The 18,037-nt window shown below is 40.3% G+C and overlaps 1 protein-coding gene across 5 annotated transcripts in view; it reads right to left on the bottom strand.

Moving 5' to 3' along the window:
* The window catches only part of Marf1 (meiosis regulator and mRNA stability factor 1-like protein), a 1,146,796-nt gene that overhangs the window by 310,461 nt on the left and 818,298 nt on the right, over positions 1 to 18,037 (bottom strand). For all 5 annotated transcript variants that reach the window (XM_090377798.1, XM_090377799.1, XM_090377800.1 and 2 more), the window contains one exon: positions 9,007 to 9,209. In XM_090377798.1, coding sequence (XP_090233924.1) covers positions 9,007 to 9,209 — 203 coding nt within the window. The remainder of the gene's footprint in view (positions 1 to 9,006; positions 9,210 to 18,037) is intronic.

Raw genomic sequence — 18,037 nt, 5'->3', positions numbered from 1 at the left:
TTAGAAGGATGGTTGTTATTGTCTAGGCACTCTTCAATTTATGTTGCTGTTACCCCATAGAGTGTGATGGGATTGGTGGGATGTGTAAGGAGCAGATTGTCATATGGATGTCAGCAGCTACGCTGATTGCTATTGCCTTGAGGGGAGAGTTCAGTAAAACCTTTTTGGTAGGAATATGTGGGTTTGTTAAAACAGCTACACCACCATGTGCAATATTCTGGTTGGTTCTGTCTTTTCTAAAAATATTATACTGAGACAGTTTTGGTGTTTTGGGGTTTTAAATAAGTCTCTTGAAGGTTTGATTTGATTTGATTTGGATTTTTGTGGCGCAAAAACAGCAAGGTTATAGTGCGCCATGGAAAGAATAAAATTCAAAAAAGATTAGACTTCTTAGTTTTAAAAAAGGTTACTTCGTCTAAAGTTGCATGTGTGTATATATATATATATATATATATATATATATATATATATATATATATACAGACATATCAATACATAAAAGCAAATTGTATATTTCATATGAGTGTATACATATTGATCGATTTTAAAAATTTAAAAACTGCTGACACATTGTCGTTGTCATTTAAAATCTGACTGAGTGTATATGGCTCAGTCAGATGGGTAAAAGTGCTAAAACGAGCATTTATAAAACTGGTACAATCGCATAAAATGTGTTGGACGGATAAAACGGTGTCGCATTGCTCGCACATAGGAGGGTCATCAGCCCTCAGCAAAAAGGAGTGTGTAACATGACAGTGTCCTATGCGGAGCCGAGCAAGAACAACTTCCTCTTTGCGATCCCTGCGGGAGCTGGACCGCCAAGGATGGATCACAGGCTTAATTCGACATAGTTTGTTTGTAGTAATCAGTCGATGCCACGAATCTTGCCACTGAGATTGTAGGTTACTACGGATCACTTGCCTGTAGTCTGTATAGGGGACTAACAGGTCAAGATTATCCGTCAGGGCTGCCGATTTGGCTGCAATGTCAGCCAAATCATTTCCTCTAATCCCGATGTGACTGGGGATCCAGCAGAAGCGGATATCGAATCCACTTCCATAGAGATTCTATATGATCTGCTGAATTCGGGACAGGGTTGGATGGTTAATGTGTGATATCGCTGATAAAGCCTGTAGTGCACTCACTGAATCGGCATATATAATACACCGTTGGTAACGTGTTTTCTTATATGATCTAGAGCTAACTCTATGGCATGCAGCTCTGCAGTATAAATGCTGCAGTCAAGGGGTATCTGCTCTGATATGGTATTATTTGGAAAGACAGCAGCAGATCCCACATATGATTCTGACTTCGAGCCGTCTGTGTAGACTGGCAAGAAGTCAAAATGTTCTGCACGGTGTTGTGAATAGAGCTGAAGGTAGACAGAGGCTGGAGTATTAGACTTCGTCGCAATCTTGAGTGAGAAGTCACATGCTGGTGTTTGTGCATGCCAGGGTGGAAGGGGCTCCTCTGGTGATCGAGCGACCTTGTCTACCGAGATGTTAAGCTCATTGAGTAGTTCTTGGACACGAATGCCGAATTGGCGATTAGTGGTCCGTCGTGTGTTGTAGAGATTTTCCCATCGTGGCTCGAAAACTGATGTCCACGTGGGATGATCTGGCAGGGACTTCAGCTTGAAGGCATATTGTAGAGACAACTGCATTCGTCGAAGCGATAAGGATGGTTCATTTGCTTCGACATACAGACTTTGGACAGGTGATGTTCTGAATGCACCAGTAGCAATACGAATGACTTGATGATGGATGGGGTCAAGCCAACGAACAGCGCTATTTCTGGCAGATGCATATACCTGAGACCCATAATCTAATTTTGAACGTACAAGTGCACGGTACAGACGTAGGAGAGTGCATCGGTCTGCACCCCAAGAGGTAGAAGAGAGAGAGCGGAGGATGTTAAGCCCTCTCGTGCACTTTGTGTAAAGCTGACGAATGTGTTGGACAAATGTCAGCTTTTTGTCAAACATGAGTCCCAGGAATTTCGCCTCTGATACTACTGGAATGGTGCATTGTCCAAGTTGTAATTCAGGCTCAGGGTAGAGGTTCCGTTTGCGACAGAAATGTACGCAAACGGTCTTCTCCGGTGAGAACCTGAAACCATTGGCCGTGGCCCAGGAGTTAAGACGGTCAATAGCTTGTTGCAATTGTCTCTCAATAACCCTCATATTACATGATTGAGAAAATATACCGAAGTCATCGACGTAGAGTGCACTGTTTATAGTTGGAGGAAGTTGTTCAGAAATAGAATTTATTTTAATGGCAAAAAGCGTGACACTTAAGACAGATCCTTGTGGTACCCCCTCCTCTTGGCAAAAGGGCCGCGAAAGGGAGGATCCTACACGAACTTGGAAATAACGGCAGGATAAAAAATTTTTAATAAAAACGGGAAGGTGACCTCTTAGACCGAGATTGTACAGGTCTTTTAAAATACCAAATCTCCAAGTTGTGTCGTACGCTTTTTCCATGTCAAAGAAGATGGACACCAAATGTTCTCTTTTTAGGACAGCATCTCGGATAGATGTTTCCAGTCTAACTAACTGGTCCAATGTGGACCTATTTCTTCGGAAGCCGCACTGAAAGCGGGAGAGAAGGTCATTCGATTCTAAATACCATAAGAGCCGAGCATTGACCATTCTCTCCAATATTTTGCACAGACAGCTGGTCAGAGCAATGGGACGATAGTTTTTTGGATAATTAGGATCCTTTCCTGGCTTAGCAAAAACAAGAATAGTTGCCTTGCGCCAGGTTTCCGGAAAGTGCTCTTCGAGGAAGATTCTGTTGTACAGGAAGAGCAGACGGTCGATGGATTCTGGTGAAAGATGTTTGATCATTTCATAATGGATGTTGTCTGGTCCAACAGCGGTAGCCTTTGTACGGGTGAGTGCTGTTTTCAGCTCATGGATATTAAATGGCCCGTTGTATGGGTGGGAGCCCCTCGATGTGAATTTAAGGGCCTGTTTTTCAGTGTTGCGCTTTAAGACCAGAAACTCTGGGGAGTAAGATGATGTTGCAGAGATGTTAGAAAATGTTTCCCCAAGAGCATTGGCTATTGCAGTAGAGTCTGCAATAGTACATCCATTATATTCAAGGACCGATGAGGGGTGTGCTGTGTATTTTCCCTTCATTTTCCGGATTTTTTCCCAGACCACCTTAGTGCTGGTCGTCTGGGTAATGGATGATGTGAAATGGATCCACGATTCCTTTTGACTCTGACGGCGGATGTAGCGTGCTTTGGCTCGTGCACGTTTAAATGCTAATAGGTTGACCGTGGTAGGATATCGTCGAAATATCCCCCAGGCTTTGTTTTGAGCCTTTTTAGCTGCTGTGCATTCTGGATTCCACCATGGTTTTGGAAAGGGAGGAAACCGCGTGGATGTCTTTGGAATCGCAGCTGCAGCTGCATGGACAATATTTTCTGTTATTTACGTAACTGCATCATTGATAGGCTCCCGACTGACTGCAGAGTTGTCAAACTTTGCCAGGTGTTGAAAGGCACTCCAGTCAGCCTGATCAAACTTCCACCGCGGTAACCTGACAGGAAGACAAGGTCTCCCAGTAATTAATGTGGTTATCACGGGGAAGTGATCACTTCCATACGGGTTCATTTCTACCTCCCAAGTAAGCGAAGGGAGAATAGAAGGCGAGCTGATAGAAAGATCAATGGCAGAAAACGTACAGGTAGGCATGTGGAAAAAGGTGTTTGTTCCCACATTAAGAAGGCAGAGGTCATTGTCAATGAGCATACGCTCTATGACTCTTCCCCTTCTATTAATGCTAGCACTACCCCACAGGATGTTATGTCCATTAAAGTCCCCAAGAAGTAGGAAAGGGGGAGGCAACTGCATTATGAGATCATCAAGGTCTTTCTGGCAGATGTCAGTCCCAGGTGGCAAATAAAGAGAGCAGACAGTTAATAAGAACCCCACCGTAAGGCGAATTGCTACAGCCTCAATGCTAGTTGTAAGCTGCAAAGGCTGAAATGGGATCTGGTTGCCGATGAGGATTGCGACTCCTCCGTGTGCAGGACCATCCACAATTCTATCCTTACGAATGATGGTAATGTTATGCATAGTGGGGTCGTCATTTGCCTTTAAATAAGTCTCCTGTATGCAAAAGCAAGCTGGTTTGTGCTTTTGCAGGAGTGCCTTGATGTCATCAGTATTTTGCCGGAATCCACGACAGTTCCACTGTAGGAATTTAGCCATTATTTTGGCTTGGTGGGTCCATCAGGCGGCTTCCGAGGTGCTGAGGGCTTACCTTTTTCAGTTCTGACCTTCTCCTTCCTGGGGAAGTATGGAAGCTGTCCAGTGTCCATTTCCTCCTCAGCAAAGCGCTCCAAAACTGAGTCTTCTTGTACCTCCTTCTGCTCGACATCCATTTTTTCTTGGATACTAGGTGGTATTTCACCTTTCTTATTCTTTTCTTTTGTATTTGCTTTTGTTATTTGTGGACCATTAGGAGGTACCGATATAGGAGTGGCAGCTGATTGGTCTTTCTGTGCAGGTTTTTGGGAGCTTAAAAGGTAACGTGCAATGGGAGTAAATGATTCTTTTGGAGGGACGGACATGTCCGTCTGGGTCCCAATCGAACACCTGCCTGCTACCTTCTGGGCGTAGGTAGGTTTTTTGATGTTAAGAGGTTTCACTGCTTTCCTTGCCTCCTGGTACGATATGTTTAGCTCTGCCTTCAGCCGTTGAATTTCTTTTTCTTCTTTCCACCTCTGGCATGCTCGTGAGTAGGCCGGGTGTTCGCCTTCACAGTTAATGCAGGTGGGTTTCGTGGCTGAACATGCTGTTGTTTCGTGGTCCTTTGCACCACATCGAGCGCATGCAAGGACTCCACGGCAGGCCATTTGAGAATGTCCATATTTCTGGCATTTAAAACACCGTAAAGGGTTCGGAACATATGGACGCACTGGACAGTTGATGTAGCCAGCTTTAATCTCATCAGGAGGTTTGGGAGAGTTAAAAGTCAGGATAACACTCCTGGTTTTAACAATTTTCCCATCCCTTCGCGCAGTGATTCTCTTGACGGCAGTAACTCGCTGTGGTTTTAATTCGGAGCAGATTTCCTCCTCGGTGACGTCGAGAAGGTCCCACTCCGAAATGACACCTCTCGATGAATTTAGTGTTCTGTGTGGTGTCACTGTTATGGGTATTCCTCCGATTGATGTTACTCGGAGTAGATGTTCAGACTGCCTGTCATTTTTTGTTTCAATCAAGAGGTCCCCAGAACGGAGCCTCTTAACTGCCTTGGGTGAACCTGCTAACCCATCCAACCCTTTTTGTATAAAAAAGGGCGACATTTTACCAATCGGTGTTTCGTTGGTGGAATGCATTATTAAGAACCTTGGGACAGGCCCTGATGGTAGTTCGGTTCGCTGCCTCTTTGTAGCAATAATGCTATCTGCCTCTCCGTCATTATTTTCAGATAGGGACCGGGTTGGGGTCCCTGAAGGAATATGTTTATCAGGATTCATGAAAGTTTTAAAGTGGTTCAGTGCCCGGGCTCCCCACCCACCACGGAGCCCAAAGGGACGCCCACTACCCGGCATGCAATAAATGCGCTTGGGAGTGGGACGCCAGGGCTACCCAGACACTATACCCGCACCGCCGCCAGCCTGAATCCTGTCCCTCGGACCATGAGGGTAGGGGCGTGGCATTGACATGGTTGACCCTCGCAGGCGAGCCTACTAGCCGATTGATCCTAGCCGGGCCTTCCAGGACCACCCGTCTTGTCGAAGCAGGGGCCAAAGTGGTGTATTGAAGCTGGGCCCCTCAACCACCAGGATCCCCCTTTCCGAATTTCCACGGGTCGCAGCGCACAGCAAACACGCCGGATTCCATTGATGTAAGCCTGGAACCTGGGCTGTGGGCGTTGGATCCCAGTGATGCTAGTCTGGAAGTCCAGCAGCATCACTGGGAGGTCCCCTCACCACGTACAGGTGCCCACGTCGAGGGGAGATCTCTTGAAGGCAGAGACATATTGGTGGGAATTTATAGGTAAGATTGTATAGGTCATCGATATTGGCACGGAATACACAACAATTCCACTGTATTATTCTGTTCATTATTTATCTCTTGTTAGACTTTCTGAGGGTTTCCGTGTTGCTCAGGTTTATTGTTTTTCACTCTTGTTTTTATCGTTTTTTGGGAAGGAAGGCCTTTCTGTGTCCATTCTTCTTCAACAAAAATTTGTAGGACAGGGTCATCTGCTGGTTTTTCTTTAGTGCCCATTTCTTGTTGGTGACTAGAAGTTAGGATATGTTTTTCTTTGCATCCTTGATCCGGGGTGTGGATGTTTTCGAGTGGTATGGAAATTGGCATATTGACTGCTTGGGTTTGAGTTGCACTGTACAATGATTTTAAGTAGTTCGAGAAAGATTCTTCTGGGGGTACTGTTAGTTCAGTTTGTGATGCGGTTGATTGGAATTTTTTGGTGGCTTGGGCATATATAGGTCTGTTTGCATGAGTTGGTGGTGAGATGATCCTCTTTGCTTCTTGATAAGAAGCATCATGGTTGGTTTTATATTTCTGGATAAGTTTCTCACTTTTCCAGAACTCACATGTTCTAGCATAAGTGGGATGATCTTTTTTGCAGTTTGGACATACTGGTTGAGGAGCATTACAGTTTTCGCAATTGTGTTCTACTGAACCACACTTGCGCAAGTAGAGGTACCCCTGGCAAGCTGTCTGGGAATGTCCGTACTTCCGACATTGGAAACACTGTAGTGGGTTTGGGATATATTGTCTGACATTGCATACCAGATATCTGGCCTTAATGGATGATGGACGATTCGGTGTATTAAAAGTCAAGATGAGATTGCCACCTTTTCTGGTGGAGATTCTCTTGACATGAATAACTTCTTGTTCTTTGAGTTCTTCTAACATCTCCTCTTCAGATACATCTAGTAAGTCCCAGTCTGAGATCACTCCTTAAGAGGCTTTCAGTGATCTGTGGGGCATTACAGTTACTGGTAGTCCTGAAAAGAAATTAATTCTCAGAAGTCGCTCAGAACGTTAGGCATTAGATGTTTCAACAAGAATGTCTCCTGATCTGAGCCTTTTTATGGATTTCAGCGATCCAGCTCTACTTTCCAATTCCTTTTGAACTCTAAATGGTGAAAGTTTTCCAACTACATTCTCACCAGTTGAGTGGATGATCAAAAAAGTTGGAATTGGGTAGGTCTCTGGCTCAGTTTTTTGGTGCTTTGCCATTCCTGCTGTGCAATTATTTTTCTTTTTAGAAATTTGGGTTGCATCTGGCAGCCCAGATAAGTCTGAGTTTGACTTACTCATGATATGCTCTATTTGGCCCTGAGAGATTGTCATCTTATCCTAGATTACCAGCCCTGCCATGTGGAGGCGAGAGTGGTGCCACCTAGTGACCCAAGCGAAGAAGGTTAGTATTAACTTAAAATAAAAGAGGAATTACAGAAAGGTGGCTTTCCTTTCTAGGTTACAGTATTTGAATATATCTCTTTAATTATAATACTTAGGAGTTATCGGATTTGCGAAACTCAGGAGAAACGTATTTACAGTTAAGCGTACTAGATAATCGCTATGAAAAAGTGCTGCAGTCACTAATATTGCTTGGCACTTGGGGCCCAGCAAAAGCAAGTATTTATGAAGCTATTAAGGATAAATATACGGCAAACCCCAAGCCAAGTTCGTGGCAAGCAACGGGTGGTTTAATTGGTTCAAGCATTGCACTGGTTTCCAAAACATTAAAGTATGTGGTGAAGTTGGCAGTGCCAATTCTGCAGCTGCAGAGAAATTTTGTGATGTGTTGGAAAAAACCCCTTCTAAATCTCCACAGCCTTCAACTTCTGTAGTGGCATGCTTATCAGCTGGTTATTGTTATTTGGTTTTTAGAAGCATTAGCAACTAAGGCCATATTGCTCCAGGGATATGCAGTGGTCATTCCCTGACCTTTTCGCATCCTCCATATTTAGTCGTCACGGGCTCAAACCCCAGTCTAATCAAGAAGCATGTGCTATGCACTGCTGCTCCTACCCAACTGGCCACGGAGGTGCCTATCAGCTGGAGAGTTAATTCTGGCAACGATGCTCGAAAGGTAATGCCCATCTCCTCTCTCTTTTTGTAATTTTATAATTTTGAAATTTTTGTAATTTTTCCCATGCATGAGATAAAAAAAATTGAATAAATAATTCTATTTACATGTTCATCGAACATTTATTTTTTGCTTCAATCCAATTTGCAAGTGCTGCATAAGTATTTTGGGGAAATTCCAACTTACGCAGAGTTCAGGAAGTCGGGGAATGGCTGTATTTGTTGAAGGTTTGAAAGCCTCATTTTAGGAAGGATGTAAATCTGTTGGAACAGGAAAAGAGAAAAGCAAAAAGATTGGGGAGGAGAGCAAAAGAGTGTTCTTACCAGGGAAGGGCTTTTGTTTTTCAGCATCACCTATGAAGAGATCTGATAAGATTTTGAATGGATTTAATAAGCTCAATGTTGATGGAATCCTTCCTCTTGCTCAGACTACAAATATGAGTGGGTATTCATTCAAACTGAGGAACAATGGTTGCAGGATCAATGTGCAGAAATTTTCCTCCAACCAGCAGGTAATTGACTGTTGGACTAAACTTCTATCTAGAGTTGTTGAAGTGGGTAGTTGGAATAAATTCAAGGAGGAACTAGACAAATTATTAGAGGAAATAACAAGATACATGTTTTTTTTTTTAAATTCATGCTTTATAAACTTTCTTTCTTGCACTGTCATTATTACTAATACTATATTAAAAATTGAAATAACCTCTGTTTGGTAGGATTACAATGATCTTTATACACTATGATTAAAAGTGAAATAATAAAAAATAAGTAATACCTTCTGATTATGAAAAGTGCATTATTTACTTAACTTTTTTTTTTTTTTTACTTTTCACTTCACAGTTAAATTTTATCACATCTTTATTACACTTTAAGGGGAGAGATTATTATTGTTTAAACTGAAGAAGAAAATCATTTACCTCCAAAACTTCAGGTATAGCTTCAAACAGCTCAATTAATTTGGAAAATCCATAGTCAGAAACTTTACACTGTTTTCCAAAATGATGATGATAGGCAGGAATAAATTTATTGAAAGCCATAGAACAGTTCTGAGTGTGCCTTAGGAGTTCAACGACCTCAACAGCAAATTGTTTTGTCCTTTCAACTTCGTCAGGTGTTTGTTCTTAGAAATTAATAATAACAAAAAAAATTATACTTATGAATAGAAAGCTAAAAAAGCCACAACAAACAGAAGAAAACAAATACAGACAAATAAAATAAAACACTTTCAGGATTTTTTCAAGGAAAATAATACAATACTTAAATTCCTAACAGGGCTTTATAATCTTACCTTCTTGTACCACACACCAAATATAATCTTACCTTCTTGTACCACACACCATTTACTCATATTTTTTGAAATGCTAGGAGAAGAATTTCAGTCACTGAAGAAACGAGTGCTTGCCCCAGAAACAAATGTAACTGGGAGCTCATCAAATGTAACTCATGACCTGTCAAGTGATGCACCTCTGAGTCTGGTCCCAAATAAGAACAGTCAAGTGCATACCACTCTGGTTGAAGGTGATCTAGTTTTATTGGGAGACTATTGTCAGGGAAACTGGTAATATCTTTTTTTATAAACATAAGTGGACCAGAACCGGGGTGTGTTTGCCAGGAGCAACAATTGATGATATATTACCAACAGATTGTCAGATTTTAACGAGGGCTAAAGAGAACATTACTACTCACGTGGAGACTAACGATATTAAATGAACGCAACCTGATCATTTGTTGGATAAATATAGAGACAATGTTGAAAAAATGCCACAAGTTAGGTCTGAATGTGTATGTTTGTTTGTTTGTTGTTTGGTTTTTAGGAGCATTAGCAACTAAGTCATATTGCTCTGGGATATGCGGTGGTCATTCCCTGACCTTTCCGCATCCTCCGTATTTGGTGGTGACGGGCTTGAACCCCGGTCTAATCAAGAATCGTGTGCTATGCACTGCTGCTCCTGCCCACTCTACAAAATAGAAGGAATCTATTTTGTAGAGATGGCATTCATTTGAACAAAGGTGGTGCAAGGATTTTATCCAGTATCATTGAGGATACTTTAAGGGTTCAGGGAAACTAATAGTTAGTAGGGAGGAGGATAATATAGATCCATGTTTATCTGATGATATGGGTCAAAGTAATGCTTGCACTCACTTCAAGAATGAGCGGGATTTGAAATTCTGACATAACAGGGATAATAAAAATTAGGGATGACAAGTTCCACTATGGTAGGTATTTTATAATACATTTAGGAAAGACAGGAGGGGTGGTAGTGGCATGCTTCTCAAAAGCAGCCTGAGCACGAAAAGAACTTTTGCTGAGTGTGAAGTCTGCCGGCATAGAATCTGCGTGGTGTGAATTAGTTGGAAGCAAAGGTATAATGAAAGTAGAAGCAATCTACAGACCAGAAGAATATAATGGGAAAACAAGTGTGAATGTCTTATTACTAGTGACTTCAATATGTTCCAGATTGATTGTTATAAGTGGGAGAAACTCACCTTGGGAAAATATTTTTTTTTCTAAATAAACTAAATGTTTATTATTTGTATCAGAATGTCAGAGATAATACCAGGCATGAGAATATTCTTGACATCATTATTACTTATGAATTAGATGGCATCACAGGGCTTAAAATACAAGAACCATTGGAAACTAGTTGGAAGGTGAAGAAAGAATTAAATAAAAGGAGACTTTGAGAGTTTAAGGCAATATGGTATCTATTAATTTGGCAGATTGAAGAGTGAGGGTGAATACACTTGAATTATGGAATACCTTTAAATCAAAAATCACAGAAGCCGTGAATGAATACTTACCTTAAGAAAATATTGCATGAGGAGGATCCTGAAATGGATGAATGCAGAGCAGGCCAATCAAATAAGAGCAGAAAAAGATAGCATCAGGCAGTTATAGAGCAATGAATAGTATATAAGCCTACAACAGCTACAAGTTGATTAGTAATAGTACCACACATAAAGTTAGAGTCCAAGGCTGCCTGCATATGAGAAAGCACAAGACAAGGGAGGAAAGAATGGGGACAAGGAATTTTTCATGTATGTAAATACAAGGAAGAAAAAAGCTAATCATATTGGACCCTTATGCACTGTATGTGGGAAAGTCTTAGACAAAACCAGTTGATGTTGTAGATGAATTGAACAGGTAATTTGCCAGCTTTCTTTACTGAAGAAAGACCCTTCATGCTGAGAAGAGGCTGTACAAGTGAGGGCGAGTCATATGAAATTAGTCATTTCAAAATTACAGATGACTCGGCCTCATTGAAGTTGATACATATATCCAGTAACGTTTAAGTTAATTATGAGGGCATCTATGGGCTTGAGAGAGATATTCCTTTGTTCTAAGAGAAGAGTTGGTAACTAAAGACTGGTAAGTCTGACTTCAGTTGTAGGGAAAATGTTAGGGATAATGATCAAACATGAAATCAAGGGACATTTAGGTAGATATGGCATTCTGAATAACACATTGTTTTGTTAAGGCAAAAATCATGTTTAACTAACTTAGTAAGCAATTTTGATACAGTTACTCATGAGCTGGATGTAGGGAATAATTTCCATATAGTGTATTTGGATTTTAGCAAGGCATTTAACTCAGTTCCTCAAGAGAGGTTATTGTATAAGCTGGAACATTTTGGGATTACCGGAAAAATTATACGATGGATTGCTGGGTGGCTTCAGGTTGAAAGCACAGGGTTGTGATTAATGGATATTCTTAGGACTGGTGTAAAGTCAGAAGAGGAGTACTCCAGGGATTGGTTCTTGAATGACTGTTGTTTCTGATTTTCATAAATGACATGCTGCAAGAATGGTGAGAAATGTTTTAATGCAGAAAAATTCAAGGGGAATAGCAACCCCAGAATAAATTACACACTTGGTGGGGTTGAATTAAAAACAGTAGAGGAAGAAAGGGATCTGGGAGTTATAATATGGGCAGATATGAAGTTTTATGAGTAGTGTAAACAGGCAGCCAGGAAAGCCCTTGGTATTCTATTAATGATTTAACTAACATTATCTTATAGAGATAGGAAGGTCATAGTCCAACTGGAAATTGTATGACCACATTTAGAATACAGTGATCAAGTATGGAGACGTCAACTGAAAAAAGACAAGAGGTGCTTGAAAGGGTTCAAAGACATTGAACTCACAGGGTGAGAGCGGCAAATGGGTGACCATATGAGGAAAGGATCCAAATATATGGGCTACAGAGTTTGGCAACCATGTGCCTAAGAGGTGACCTGATTAAGGTTTATAAGGCTCGGTTAGCAAAATGAATGAAGGCGGAACTTTCACTGTCATAGAGAATTCTAGAACTCGTAGGCATAAATTCAAATTACAGGGGAAGAGGTTTAGACTATACTGTAGGAAGTTTTCTTTTAGCCAGCGAGTTGTTGATTGCTGGAACAGGTTGCCTTCATGGGCAAATGAAGTGTGATATGTCTTGTTATAGGCGATTTTCATTTGCCTCTAATTGATCGGAGCAAATGGGAAGGAAAGTCAACATGGGGATGAAATTTTAAATCAACTAGATGATTGCTATCTGTATCAACACATCAGGGAAACTACTAGGGAAAAGAATATTCTAGACCTGATGCTGACAAATAGCAGGAAATGATTGCAGAGTCTTATGGTGGGCAATGAAGAGAGAGGTAGCAGTAGTTGAAGACAAAGGAATGGGTTATAATTTCAGGAAAGGAAATGATGACGGCTTGTGCTATATGGCCTCTATTAATGTAGATATCTCACAGAGAACGAATACAATTTAATTATGCTACACCTTTAAAACATTAAATACAGAAACCTTGAATGTTAAAAGCATTAAAAAAATACCCTATGAGAAGGATTCTAAGTTGGATGAATAATGACGTTGCCAGCTTACTTGAGCAGAAAAAGACAGCATGGAAAAGTTACAGAGCAAAAAAAAAAAGTACTGATGCCTATAACAGCTACAAATTTATCTGTAATAGTGCCACAGAAAAGATTAGGCTGGCAAAGAGAGGGGATAAAGAATTCTTCACATATACAAATGCAAATAAGAGGACAAACCAGATTGGGCCCTTATGTAATGAATCTAGGATAGTATTAGATACCTCAGCTGATGTTGCAGATGAACTCAACAGTTATTTTGCATCAATATTTACAGAAGAAAAATCCTTTATGTCAATGAGAAATTATGGGAGTGAAGTTGAAAATATGTAATTAATGATATTGAAATTTCACATGATTATTTAATGAAAAAAAACTTTTGAGCCATTGGACAAGTAAGGTTCCTGGGATTGATGGCATACACCCTATAATTTTAAGGGAGGTGGCAAGTGAGTACATTGAACCACTGAGGCTAATTATGAGAGCATCGTTGGACTCAGGAGACATACTTTGGATTGGAAAAGTGCCAATGTATCTTAAATTCATAAGGGTGGTTCTAAGGAGTGTAGTGAGAAATTACCAACTGGTCAGTCTAACTTCAATAGTAGGGAAAATCATGGATGCAACAATCAAGAATGGAATTCAGGATTATTTGGATATAAATGGAATTCTGAAGGATATGCAACATGGTTTTGTAAAGGGAAAATCATGTTTAACAAATCTGGTAAGCTACTTTCACAGGATCACTCTTGAACTAAATTTAGAGAATAATTTTGATATTATGTGGATTTAAGCAAAGCATTTGACACAGTCCCGCATGAGCAGTTATTTTATAAGCTGGAACAAGTTGGAATCACAGGGAAAATCCTTAGATAGATGGCTTCAGGCAGAGGATTGTGATAAATGGCTATTCCTCAGATTGGTTAATTTAAGAAGTGGGGTTCCCCAAGGATCAGTATTCAGACCACTGTTGTTTTCGATTTTCTTAAATGACATCGATGAAGGGATAGAGGTCGTGACGTCTAAATCTGCAGATAATGACGTAAAGATTGATAGAGTAGTTAATGGTCAGCAACAAGCAGAACTTCTTCAGAGTGACCTACATAGACTTCTGGGATGGTCAGAAAAGTGGCAGCTCTACTTTTACACAACAAAATTCAAAGTCTTACACCCTGGGAACAGTAACCCCAAAATAACTTATACACTTGGTAGAGTTGAACTAAAATCAGCAGTGGAAGAAGTGACTTCAGTGTTACAATATGGTCACACACAACTTCTTCTGGGCATTAGAGACAAGTTTCAAGGAAGGCCCATAGTGTCCTATCAATGATTAATTGAACATTTTCTAGTAGAAATAATGTCATAATCCCATTATATAAGGCTATTGTTGGACTACACTTGGAGTACTGTGTTCAATGTGGAGACTGCACATAAAAAAAGATTGAGCTTCTTGAAAGGGTCCAGAGATTGGTAACTCATCTGGTGAAATTGGCAAAAGGAAGTCCTTATGAGGAAAGACTTCAAATATGTGGGTTGCTCAGTTTGGAAACTAGGCCTCGTAGAGGTGACTTGATTGAGATGTTTAAGGCTCTGAGAGGCAACAGTAAAATGAACGTAAATGAAATTTTCACACTTATAAACGATTCCAGAACTAGGGGCCATCATTTCAAGTTAAGGGGAGAGATATTTAGACTGTATTGCAGGAAGTTTTATTTTAGCCAGTGAGTTATAAATTACTGGAATACATTACCCACATGGGTGGCAGAAGCTGACAGTTTGGGGAAATTCAAAGGTCGGCTGGATAGTTACCTACGGGAGGAGAGAAATGCATAGGTTGCCTATTTCTTTTTCTCTTATTATTATTTTGGCTGGTTCAGCATAAGCCTTAGGCTTACTTGCACCCTATGGCCATTACTAATACTAATTGAGGCTGAAAGTTTGAATAAATTCAAAGGTCAAATGGATAATTACCTATGAGGAAGGAAGCAAATAATTTGTATTTTCTTATTTATTTTTTTTTTTTTCAGCCAGTGCAGCAAAAGCCTGTGGCTTCCTTGCATTCTATGGCTATTACTATTATTACTACAAAATGCTATTTAATGTATATATTTATTTATTTTTATGGAATTTCATTCCTTCTTCCACATTATGTGGAGACAGTGCACTTCTAAGAAACATTACTATAACTGAGTACAATGAACAGTTTTGGAGTCGTTTATAAGTGTGAATTTATTATTGGAATACGTTACCCACATGATGGTATTTAATAGAAAGGGTAACTGATACAACCATATGAATGTTTAACAGACAGGTCCGAAAGTGAATGTCAATATTTTGGCAGACCACAGCTGAAACCACAGCTAAAAGCAGTTTCTTAAACAAAAACACCACGTCTATTTAGTTTATGTACTATAATTAAAAAGAGAACATGTTTTGAGCAACATGTGCCTACAACTTGAGCAAGCAATTCCTTGGTGGAATTTTAAAACTTAAAACAATAAAATCTTATGTAAACCTAATGCAAAAAGCACTATGAGTGAGTGAGGTGTAGTCAGTTTGGCATTAGTGGGGATAAAGTTTGAAATCAGTGGAGTTTATGGACAAGGATGCACTGCAAAATCATCTAGAAATGTATAACATCCCAAGAAACTCATAACATGGCACTGTAAAGGTGCCATGTTATGTTTTTTCATACATGTTATGTATGAAAATCTTGTTAGAGAACTAATAAAGTACTGTGAAGTGGACACATGGATTTTAGATTCAAGAAACCATTTTTATATTATATATAAGATTTAATAATATGGAGAGACAGAAGATACAGACTGTCTGCATCAGCCAAAAAAAAAAAAAACTCTATCACTCATACCTTTCCTGTTGCTAAAGAGTGAATATTTTATTCTGCTTTGAACTTTACCAAACTTGCTGCCTCAACCAATCTGGCACACAATTTATTCCAATGATCTACACCCTCCTGTTACTCCACCCAAAAAAGTTTGTATTTGCGAGCGATGGTTCTTTGTTCTACCAGTGAAAATCTATATATATATATATATTCCCTTCAGGGCCTTATATACCTCTTATCAGTCCCTGATAAAGACGTCTAGTAGTAGTGGTGGAAAACGATGCAAGAAAACAAACTTAAAGACCATCAGTCAAAACACAAAAAAACACACCCACCTCACCCATCCATCCCTTCCAATAATTTGTCTCTTCTGCCTTGAATTTATTCAATCTACCCACTGCTACAACAACAGATTGAAGTTTGTTCTGATGATAAACCACCCTCCCCAGTTGAAGGTAAACTGTCGCACATCTATCCTGCAGTCATCCTTCCTCTATTTAAATTTATGCCCTCTCATGTGTGTGTGTAGTCTCAGTGAGAGAAAGAATGCCAACAATGAGCTTACTCAATCTATTCAAGGTCTGAAACACCTCAGTCAGATCTCCTTGCAGGTGTATAGTCTTCAGACACTGCAATTCACAGAATGAAGCCTTTTATAGTAATATCAACCGTTTGTTCCCTTTGCCAAGCTAAGAGATTGCCGATAAACTACTCTGCAATCATGTCACAAAGATGATTAGGCAAGTTAAGCAGACTGAGAAGTTGCTGGCAAAGGATGTAAAGTACAGCAGCAAAGACATTTTTTCTTACATTAACAGTAGAAGGAAGGAGCTGAATTACATTGGACCACTTGATGACAGTGGTTTAATTGTTGAGGACCATGCTCAGGTGGCAGACAAACTGAATAGGTATTTTGAATCTATACTCACAGATGAGAAATTCTTTACTGAAAAGGTTGCTAGAAGTTTATCAAAATATACGAGGAGCTAAATAAATTTGTGATAACTGAAGGGAGAGAGGAAGAGAAATTGTTGAAACAAGATATAAAAGGCGCCTGGGGTGAGTGAGATCTATCCAATAATATTAAGCGAGACAGCAAATCAGGTAAGCAACCCCTTAGCTCATGAGTCGGCAACCTTTTTTGAGTGAAGAGCCATTTTTGATCTAAGTCTAAGATCTAAGTTTGGTCCTTGAGGTTGTCACAGACATTCTCTCAGATATGCCAGACAAGCTATACCTGCTACCTGTGAGTCTAAAACAATGATGGAACTGATATTTGGGTAACACTCAAGTCAGTGGACCCAATTTCAGCGAAGTCCGGACGGTCTATGACAGCCAAATCCTTTGCTTGCACCTTCACGATGGTGGGACTGTTAGCAATCCTGGGTATAACCTCCATGCACAAGTACATGGTGGATGACAATTCTAGGTGTGAACCAATGTAAGCAGGGGTCGAGGTGTGGCGCCCACACCACATGGATGAACGCTGCCCCTCTATGTTACCAGGCAGTACTAGGTGGTAGATGACTCTCATCAACCGGTGAAATACCACCACTTTGCTTATTGGAGCCTTGAAGTAGTGGAACCCATGTTTAGTCTCTAGAGCTAAGTTCCGGTCAACCCTTCCCCCATCTCTTCCATCGTGCAGTATGATTGATGACATTTGAGGTTATGATGAACATCACGGTAATATCCAATATTCCTTACATTTCGAGGGTACAGCTCTAAAATGATGTTCGCAGGCTGGGCTCTAGTTAGTACACCGGACCGAACCTATTGGTAACTCTCTAGGAGGCTTCTGGATCAGCTAGTGTATAATCTTGCTACCTCTACTCTGACAGATAGTGACTGGAGGGAGTCCAAGTAGTGTGTATGCGGGGAGCATTGTCGAGGCCACGTTATGTCAAGGATCTGGGTATATTCTTACCATGTGTAAGCCATATCCAAATATTTCATTACTTCATACAGCATGTCCCACCCACTTTTTCATACTATTGAATACAACATGAATTGTCAAACTAATAGAGCAAGCTTATCTGCGAAAAGATCTAAACCTCCCAAGCACTTCCTAATTCATTTCACAAATATACGTGGTCTCAATTCTAATCTCAACGATGTCCATTTCCACTTGCAGTCTGCCAAACCCCATGTACTTTTTCTGACAGAATCTCAGTTATCGGTTCATTCAACTACTGCTCATCTCAGATGCCCAAATTATTCTCTGTATGAGTCTTTTCGCC

This window comes from Mastigoproctus giganteus, chromosome 7 (genome assembly GCF_048544385.1).
Source record: "Mastigoproctus giganteus isolate SK-2022 chromosome 7, ASM4854438v1, whole genome shotgun sequence".
Taxonomy (NCBI): Eukaryota; Metazoa; Arthropoda; class Arachnida; order Uropygi; family Thelyphonidae; genus Mastigoproctus; species Mastigoproctus giganteus.
This window is presented reverse-complemented; position numbering and strand designations above follow the sequence as displayed.